The sequence below is a fragment of the Balaenoptera acutorostrata genome, chromosome 8 (assembly GCF_949987535.1).
Source record: "Balaenoptera acutorostrata chromosome 8, mBalAcu1.1, whole genome shotgun sequence".
Classification (NCBI taxonomy): domain Eukaryota; kingdom Metazoa; phylum Chordata; class Mammalia; order Artiodactyla; family Balaenopteridae; genus Balaenoptera; species Balaenoptera acutorostrata.
Window position 1 is genome coordinate 29,327,308 of NC_080071.1, and position 10,384 is coordinate 29,337,691.

At 39.4% G+C, this 10,384-nt stretch overlaps 1 protein-coding gene across 2 annotated transcripts in view; it reads left to right on the forward strand.

Moving 5' to 3' along the window:
• B3GALT1 (beta-1,3-galactosyltransferase 1) overlaps positions 1-4,455 on the forward strand; it is a 600,672-nt gene extending 596,217 nt beyond the window's left edge. For both annotated transcript variants that reach the window (XM_057550670.1, XM_007183220.2), the window contains one exon: positions 2,638-4,455. In XM_057550670.1, coding sequence (XP_057406653.1) covers positions 2,867-3,847 — 981 coding nt within the window. In that variant the 5' untranslated portion in view covers positions 2,638-2,866 and the 3' untranslated portion in view covers positions 3,848-4,455. The remainder of the gene's footprint in view (positions 1-2,637) is intronic.
• The last annotated feature ends 5,929 nt before the right edge of the window (positions 4,456-10,384 follow it).

The window sequence follows — 10,384 nt, forward strand, 5'->3', positions numbered from 1 at the left end:
TCATGCTCTCACCTATTCCTCTTATATTTCTCCCTCATTTAGCTCTTTTTAAATTGCCCAGGTGCCTGTGTTTATGGAGTCCCTTCTCCTGGAAAACCATACAGAAAGTTATCAGATAAAACAAATTTTTGCTTATTCTTCTGGGGCATAGAGCTATGGGAGATAGATATCCTTAATATGGAAAAACGAACTGCTATTGAAAATCAGTGGACAGGATTTGGGGAAGGTAAAATCCTCCCTTACGCCCTTTAGATTGCAAAGATGGGTAACCAGCTACTTGGCTAAGAATAGTTTCTGAGCACCGCTCACCATCTGCCCCCTGCCTGTCTCCACAGGCACCACCCCATCGCCCTGTCTTCTTCCTTTACTCTACAGCCCTGGCACACACTAGGCTCTCTCATTTTATGCCTTTGCATATAGCTGGTCCCTCTGCCTGGAATGCCCGACCCTCATCCTGATAATTCCTAGATGTCCTTGAAGATTCAGCTTAGATAACTTTTATGAACTTTCCATGGCATTGTCCCCAAGGCAACCTCATTGTTAGACTCTGGGGGCGGTTGGGATTCACATTGCAGTTTAGGAGAATGGTCCCTTTGGAGCAGCACTCTGCACAGCCTGCAGGACCATCCCCAGTTCTCCCATGCCCTGCCCACCAGCCCACCTCTCCTAGGTACTCCGTTAGCCTTATGATGAAAATGTGTATCCCACTGTTTTAATCATTCACTTGACGTCTTTCCTCCTAGACTGTGAGTTCCTTGACGAGGCGTATGGGTTCTATTTCTGTTTTTCCAATACGTTGCAGCACGCCATTAACCCCCCATTGATAGCCTGATTAGTGGCTCCAGAAGAGAACTTGGTAGAAGCTTCTTCCAGGTGGTGCTTTTGGGGAGCCCCTTCACAGTTCAGTGGTAGGTGGCTCACAGTTTAGTAGGAAAGTATGAAAGGTGAAAAGGGCTATGTGATGATAAAGGTAGGCTCGTAAGAATCAGATCCAAGGCTAGGACAATGGTGGAGAAAGTTTGGTTTCTAGTACCATCTTGAGACTCACTCACGTCCCTTTGGCATTCAAATGGAGTCGATGTCTGTATATCCCAAGGTGAGAAACCCTTTTCTAAACTCTCTGTTGCTGATTTCTCAAAGCTTGCTGCACATCACATCCTTTTTATCAGCTTCAGGGCACCTTAGAGCAGAAATTTCCTCCAGAAGGCCAAGGATACTGGAGCCTATATTTAGAGAGTACTTAATATGGGTCGGATGAAGGCCTGACTATGCCTAGAGTCATGCTGCTTGAAGCCATTCTAATATTCATTTAGTTAGAACCATAACTGCACTGAGTTATTGCTGGTCTCATACAGATCATATATTCACAGTCAGTGCTTGGCTTAGACAAGAAGATGTGTATTACCTCTGCTGTTGCCCATCAGGTCTTTTCATTTCATTATGACTATTGTGCTTGGAAGCATGATTTTCAATCTGTCATCCCAGTTAAATTCTTTCTGCCACAGTCTATTCATTTAAGTGCATTCTGCCTTCTTTGAAGCAGACTTTGGTGAAACTGATATCCATTATCTGCTATCTCTGTCTTCCAAGACACATTTTGCACATTTTGATCTAACTAAGAAGGAAGAGATAATTTTTTACATGAAAAGTTGTTGTAGCCTGGCATATATTTTTGACTGACACGATAGCAGCTGAAGTTCTAAAAAGGATTAGGGTTCTGAAGGACAACTTTTTAATTTGAACACCAGTTAAAGTGCTCTGTCACATCTCCATTGAATTTGTGGCCCCCAACCTCAATGGTCTCCCTTATTATACTCCTGCCGTGTTTATAGGCAAGTGTAACTAAGTAAAAAGAATTAAAAGAGGACAGTATAATTTCACCAAAGGAACATAAGGGTGAATTGCTGAAAACCACAAAAAGCGATACCATTTCGATCAGCTCCAAAATGAATGCTGCCCACTCTGTGAAGGACACTAGGGCCATGGTCTCCATGCATGAGGGGTGAGGATATTCTCCATACGAAGCGTCATAGAAAACTGAGAATGAGGAACTAACATTTGTGAGAGCCAAAATAAGGAAACAGTGAGAAAAGCTGGGAATTACTTCTAAGTCAAAGCCAAGGAAGACAATTTCAGCAAAGATTTTCCAGTGGCGATCGACACATTTTCAAGAACGGGGCTAGAGAAAACAAGGAGATGTTGAGAACTGATTACTTCATCAGAATCAAGCAAACAAAAACTTAGACTTGAGAAAAATGGAAGATATGAGGCCATGTGTGAGATTTTCCTGGTTGAAAGAAGACTTTAGCATCAGAAAGCATTGATATTTAACTGCAAAGAAGGACTCTTGTGAAGAGGGGGAATCTTTTTTAAAATTACGAATATTCAGTTTCCTTCATGTTCATCTATAGTTTATAATGTATTTGCTAATACCGTGGAGCTATGAATGTCCATAAACAACTTCTATCAAGGGAAGAAAGGTAGAATGCTTGTGTCAGGGAGTTGTCAATACTGATGGAAGTGAATGCCTGTGTTTATTTTAATCAGCATGGGTAATCCTTATACCCTTATTATGTTTATTTGAGGATGTGAAATGACTAAATAAATCTGAATGACAACTGTACTTTGATTTTGCAGAGTTAAGAGGAAGATTTATGAGGCATGGACTCTTGCATCAGATTTGGAGAAAAGTAGAGTGAATACAGAGATGCCAGACGGCCACTGAGACCCATGGACAGTCCCGCACTCACGCTTCTCTGTCGAACTTTAAGATTTACTAGTAATATGCTACCTTTGCCAAATGAAAAGAAACTAATGCCAAGAAGGCATACTCTTCAATATTGGGAATAGACGTGCTCTCAAGACAATGGCTTCAAAGGTCTCCTGTTTATACGTTTTGACAGTCGTGTGCTGGGCCAGCGCTCTCTGGTACTTGAGTGTAACTCGCCCTACTTCTTCCTACACTGGCTCCAAGCCATTCAGCCATCTAACAGTGGCCAGGAAAAACTTCACCTTTGGCAACATAAGAACTCGACCTATAAACCCCCATTCTTTTGAATTTCTTATAAATGAGCCCAACAAATGTGAGAAAAACATTCCTTTCCTCGTTATCCTCATCAGCACCACCCATAAAGAATTCGATGCCCGGCAGGCGATCCGAGAGACCTGGGGGGATGAGAACAACTTTAAAGGGATCAAGATAGCCACTCTCTTCCTCCTGGGCAAGAACGCTGATCCCGTTCTCAATCAGATGGTGGAGCAAGAGAGCCAGATCTTTCATGACATTATCGTGGAGGACTTCATTGATTCCTACCATAACCTAACCCTCAAAACCTTAATGGGGATGAGGTGGGTGGCCACTTTTTGTTCCAAAGCCAAGTATGTCATGAAAACAGACAGCGACATTTTTGTCAACATGGACAACCTTATTTATAAACTACTAAAACCCTCCACCAAGCCAAGACGAAGGTATTTTACTGGCTATGTCATCAATGGAGGGCCAATCCGAGACGTCCGCAGTAAGTGGTATATGCCCAGGGATTTGTACCCTGACAGTAACTACCCACCCTTCTGCTCGGGGACTGGCTATATCTTTTCAGCTGATGTGGCTGAACTCATTTACAAGACCTCACTCCACACCAGGCTGCTTCACCTGGAAGATGTATATGTGGGACTGTGTCTTCGAAAGCTGGGCATCCATCCTTTCCAGAACAGTGGCTTCAATCACTGGAAGATGGCCTACAGTTTGTGTAGGTATCGCCGGGTTATCACCGTGCATCAGATCTCTCCAGAAGAAATGCACAGAATCTGGAATGACATGTCAAGCAAGAAACATCTCAGATGTTAGGATTTTTACCAGTGTAAATACGTTTCTTTTCTTTTTTTAAGAAATGAGGCCTAGGGTTGTAGGTGTTTTACAGGTGTCACCAGAGGAAACGAACTGGTGAAGGGGTTTTGTAAAAAGTGTTTTTCTTCCCACTCCTAGTTCCTTTCTTGGATTGCCAATTTACACGTGTTAAGCTCTGCTCATAGAAATAATACATGAGTTAAAAGGGCCAGATTTCATTCTCAGGTCCTGAAGTATTGCATTTATCTCAAAAAGCAACTTCCTAACAACTGCTAGGATTTACGTACTGTGCATCTGAGATAAAAATCTGGTTCTGGGAAACTAGAACTCACGGTAATGTCTTCATATCCTCTCTGCAAAAGTAAATAAAGTAAATAACACTTTTTCAAAAACAATTCAGAAATAATGCACAGTCAGGGAGACGCACTGGATGTGATTATTAATATTGTGTGTGCTGTTACATTGAATTTTTACATATATTGCCATGTAATGTGTACAGTATTTGCAGTTCCACCAAGAAATGAACTTAGTACTGGCAGGGAGGCTGCAGTTAAATAAATGGGAATTTAAACTTGAGAATTAAATATTCTGTATATTTGGAAGACAACTCTGCTTGCTCGTCCAAGAATTAAACCTGGTCAGCGGGTAGAATGTATATAAAATGCTACTTAACAAAATAAACAGGAGAATTATTTTTTTCCTGCTCTTTCAGAACAAACATTACCTGGTGCCTCCAAGGAGATTTTGCCAAATGTAATCTCACCTGCTTCCCTCCGTACAATGTCACTAAATACATTTCACACTTTCTGGCTCAGGCAGGTACATGTATAGAAATAAGTTGGTAGGAGGCCAGAAGGACAATATATCACATGGAGAAAAATATAAATTTATGTGTGCATTACAATTAACAAAAGCTTGGCACTAGTGTCAGATGCCCCTTCCATACGTTTGCAAAGCACTTGAGAAACTATTTGAACAGGGAGCAGTGTTACTGAAGGATTTAGCCCTGCTGTTGATAGATGTAATCTCTCTAACATCTGAAACATCCAAGTACCTCTAACAGCAACGCTGTTTGGGGGTGTTCTGCAAGCTCTGTGATAGAGGTTTATGGGAAGGAAGGCTGGGGAAGCTTGGGTTCAGGTTCTATTGCTGCCATCGTGTGGGTCACTTAAGCAGGCACCCTCACTTTACTGTGCTTCAATATGCTCATTTATAAAACGGCTGGACAAAACACCTACCTCACAGGTGCTGTGAGAGAAAATCACATTTGCTAAGTATTTTGGGATCCTTAGTTTAAAAGGTGCTACATAATGCAATGTATCATGCATTATGCTAAATGCTAAAATAATTACATAATCACAATGATGGTCATCACTAGTCGTAACATCATCTTAACATAATATCTGCCAAAATACAGATCAGATATGAACTATGAGTGCACCTGATTCTTCTAAGATTTTGACTTTTCCTTCAGTATGTTAGGTGTTTGGGGAAGTTTCAATTTCTCTGTCATTTCTTCTGGTTTCAACGAATAAGTTATTACTTCAGTGAATTGCCTTGATATCCCAGGCTGCTGAAAGGGAAGGCAGCTGCCTTTCTTTGGGGAGGAGCCTCTGGCTGGGGGTATATTACAGTCATTGAAGCACACGCTTTGCAAAATGTATCACATCAACTTAGATCTCAGGACACATTTGATCTGAATTCTCAGTAAAGAACTTTGAGGCCTGGTAGAGCTAGTCCACCTCTGGCAGAAGAAGAATAGACACTCAGCAAACCCACACATTGCACATTTCTACCATTCATTAGAAAACTTCTGTTTGTTTTCGCTCAAAGAAAGCTCCACAACTGAAAGAGTGTACCTTTTTTTTTTTTTAACCTGACCTTTGCAAGCCCCCCTAGGAGTTGAGAGCAAACAAGTAGATGAAATGTACAAATGGAAGTCATGGCTTATTTCTTGAAAACACCGGATCTCTTAGCTCCAGCCCAAGAGAACCCAATAGGAGACAGGCCTTTCCTTCCCTTAATACATCGTCATCTCAAGTCAGCAGGACTGCTGAGTTAGATTAGAAAATAGCATTAGGCATCCTGGAGAAAGATGGATCATCATAAGGCGAGCCACCCTCCAACCCCCAACTCTCAACTGCTGTGCGTTCCAATCGCTGGAAAAGTCTCATGACTTTGAACTTGGTTTGCCTGTCAATTGTGTAGTTGAATCCAGGCTCAGTGTCATACCAACATCTTGCGTTTACCTTATACTCAGTCGAGCCACTTTCAGTGTCAAGGAATTGCACAGTATAAACATCATATGTGTACATCTGCGAGTCGTTTTATATGTCTGCGTGTGAGTAAATTATGAATAGAGCCCTCATCTTTAAAAGGGGCAAAAATCAGAGAATCGTGTCTTACAGAACTATTTCCTAACTTTTTTATGCTAGATAGTACCCATGTGACAAACATGTAAATATTCATCAAAGACCATATGTATATATTTTTAAAGGCCTTTTTTTTTCTTCTCCCCAGCTGTACGTATTGCTAGAATCGGCTTGTTATGTACATTTTCTTCTGCATGGAGCTTGGTGAGGCAAGGCCACTTGTCCGGTGTTTCAATAGCCTAAAGCATGTTTCCCCTTCGTTTTTTGAATGTTCCAAAAATGTTTAAGTCAAGTGATGAGGAAAACACTCTAATTTTCTACTTTTGTTAATTTTATGACTCTGGCCAAATGATGATTTGTTAAGCCATTTTTTAATTTATTATCATTTCTTCGACATAAAATAGTGTTTCAGATAGCATTTTACCAGGAGTCATTCAGACAATTTTTACAAAAACCTTCTGACTATCCCTCCACCTGTTTTGTTCGTTATGCATTGGATAACAAAAGGTATCAATACTTCGTGTCTATACTCTTAAATTTTCATTTAAAGTTTTATTTGGGGGGGGGGAAGCTTTTTATCTTTGGTGACTAGTTTGCGTGGCTTTGTGTCTTCTTGTATTGGAGCAAGTGCCAGTTTCAATATATATTATTGTATTTTTAAATAACCAGAATAAAAAAAATGAAGATCATTTTCAATTTGGAATAAATTCAGAAGAACAAAACCCCTTTGTGTGATATGATACAGGGAAAAGAAACTCTTTACAGAGAAGTTAAGGAAGGAGTTTTTTCAATCAAATCTCTTCTATCAAAAGACAATGGAATATTTACATAAAGCATCTGGGATTCATTTTCTACCTTTCCTAATATGTGGGTTTAGGGGGGGATTGATTATGTCATTTCTTCTGTAAAGGTGAAGATAGTTTTTATAAGCAACAGAGTAACTTGTGAATGAAAGAAGTAATTTACTAGAAACGCTTGTTGATGATAATTGACATTTAGGTATATCGTTATATATGAATGATTGTATTTATGTATTTATTTGTCAAAATTGTACATACTATTTCATCAACCGTAATTGTCTGTAAAAGTGCACTCTCCAGGTTTGTAGTACTACTTAGGGTTACATGGGTTGCCAATCAAGCTGCTAATCAGAATACTATTTTTTGTATCAATGTTATAAAACTGAAAAATGACAAATAGACGCTGAAAATGTCTTTACATTCAGTTTCTTCACCTTCCTCATGAAATGTAAACTGTTGATTGAAAGCACGATGCTAATGTATAAGCCCATCTGTCATGAGGAAGATTATGGTTCCCTAAAGCTGATTTTTTAAACCACTGGGACAAATAAACAGAAGGAGAACATATTTTCCACTTGGCTCTTTTCTGAAAGGATCTCTTTGGTGAGATGTGATTACTGAAATTAGCTGATGCCCTGTCGTATTATTAACCTTCTCCATAACCTCAGTATAGGTGACAGTTCAAACCATTTGGAGCTCATCTGCAAGAGCCCAGGGCAACTTAACAGTCAACTCAGAGATGACTTGGTTTAGTAGACTATGGGCTACTCCAGGATTTAGGAAACTATTATCTCCCTTGCCCTTTGGCGGCCTCATGAAAGTCTCTGTGTTAAATTTTATGGATTGAACATGCCAAGAAATTCCAATCCAGAAAGCATTATACTGATAATGTATGGTGAACTAGGATATGTCAAATCTAAGGCAAAAGTGTCATTCTTATGTTTCACCCACATGTATCCTTTGGAACACTGCAAACTCTTTGAAAAGTTTGATGGGACTGGAAAAGTGCTATTCAGGCATCCTTTACAGCTGACAAGTAGATGCTGATTGCTGATGCCTCAATTTGCAAGCAAGAGACTAATAGCTCTTTAAGAGACAAAAGTTCCTTTTATTATCAATCTGATCTAGCTAAATAGGTCTTCACTTTTTAATGGATATTAAACTTTGGATCTACTAACCCTGTACCTCGGAGTTCAAAAGGTGAAGTCCATCAGGTAAGCTGAAACGTGAGTAGAACGATGAAAACATGAAATAGATTTGTATTCAATGTGACTTTTTAAAAGGACCAACATCAAGAGCAGTGTTCTAAAAGTATGGTCTCAGACGGGGAACATCAGTGTCTAGTGGGAATTTGTTAGAAATGCAAATTCTTAGGCTCCACCAGAAACTTGGGGGTGTGGCTCAGCATTCTATTTTAACAAGCCCTTTAGGTGATTTTCTTGCCCCTTAAAGTTGAGAACACTGATCAAGATCAGGAGTTGGCAAACCACACTCTGTGAACCACATCTAAGAATGGATTCACAATGAACATTTACAATGACTCAAAGATAGGAGACACTAAGGTTGAATTCTGACTAAGCAAAATATTATCCCAACAGGAAGAATTCTGCTTTTCTCATTAGTAGATGTGTATTGCAAAAAAAAAAAAAATTGTACTTAATTATTATTTTATTATATTTTGAACCCATCAATACAGAAACTGCCAACATTTGTACTTTCCTATATCTTCAACTTTGCCTCTTGGCCTGCAAAGCTTAAAATATTTATTATCTGGTCCTTTACAGGAAAAGTTTACCAACCTCTGATTTAGAGAAACAGGAAAACATCTGAGGAAATGAAATTCATTTGAATTTCTACATATGAAATTCCTCCACTTGTCAATGAAAAGTCACATCAATAAAGCATCCTGGAATTGTCTCCATGCAACCAGGGAAATGACAATAGAGTTGTGATAATGAATTGCATTAAAAACAGCTGCGTATATTTTTAAAATATTTCGTTTGTCTCTCTCAGTGATTTTTTAAAATGATAAAAGCTTGATTCTAATTGTAACAATTACCCAAAGCTTAATTAATATATCACTTAAAGATGTGTGGGGAGTAGACCTAAGAGGGTGGGTTTCATATATAGCTCGATTATCATAATTACAAGCATTCTGTTTTCTCATTTACTTAATTGATTGTTATAGCTTTCCAGATGAATTCATGCTGCTGGAAGAGAATTGAATACATTTCTGAGAGGAAAAAAAACCAGAAATGGGGCTGTTTAGAAAAGCAAGGTGTCCCAGAATATAATCCATGTGAGCATGAAAAATTGCCCTCAATAATTGCCCTCTTTTGGTTAAAAGAGGCATTTTTGTGAAATGAAAAATAAATGAATGAACAACTATTACTGATTCAACTACATCTATAATAACACAGGCTCCACACTGTCTCTTCAGCCAGAGGTGCCTAGCACTCAAGAAGAATTTTCCATTTAGTTTTCCTTATAGAATCTATTAGTTTGGTACACTATGTCAACTATTTGTTATGCCTCTTGCAATGACCTCAGTCCTCACCTGGAGGGAGCATGGCATGAGAGGTGATTTATTCTCTCTCTGAGGTTTATTCCAGAGCACTTCCTCAGCAGTGGCTGCCTGATACGGCAGGCTGGGCAGACTTACGTGTGGGCATTTTGTGATGAAGACTATTTTTCAGCAGAGACAAGGATGACCTCACCGAGCATGAGGTGAGGAAAAAGAAAACATCAGAGACTTTCTCCCATTGCAAAGCCTTAAATTTTCAGTGCCCATTACTCTGTTTTGTCATTGTCTTTGTTGTTGTTTATTCCTAACAATAGCCCCCCTGAGGTAGATGCTGCTGTTACCTCAGTTGACAGATTAGGAAACTGAGGCAACAAAGAATTTTATAACTTCCAGGGTGAACTCAGGTCCTCTGGCTCTAAGAGCCATATTCTTAACCAATACAGCTGCCTCTCAAAGGTAAGAACATATACACCCACACACACCCACGTCCTGCGCAACGCAGTGTAATTTTTAAAATTTGTTTTCAGATTGGAACTTTGCCCCCTTTCTTATTTTGTTATGATTTACATACTTTAAAATTTACCCTTTTGAAGTGTACAGTTAGTTTGGACAAATGCATATGTTCTAGTAACCACCATCATAGCAAGATACAGAACAATTCCATCACAGTTCCCATCACCTCCCCCGCCAATTCTCTCACACCTCTTCATAATCAGCCCCCTTCTCTACCCTCTGGCTATCACTGATCTGTTTCCAAACTTCTGTTTTACATGAGATTTGCATTTTATTCAGTAGCCATCATATATATGTTTAGTGTTTGCTGTCAATCGTGCTTTTTTCT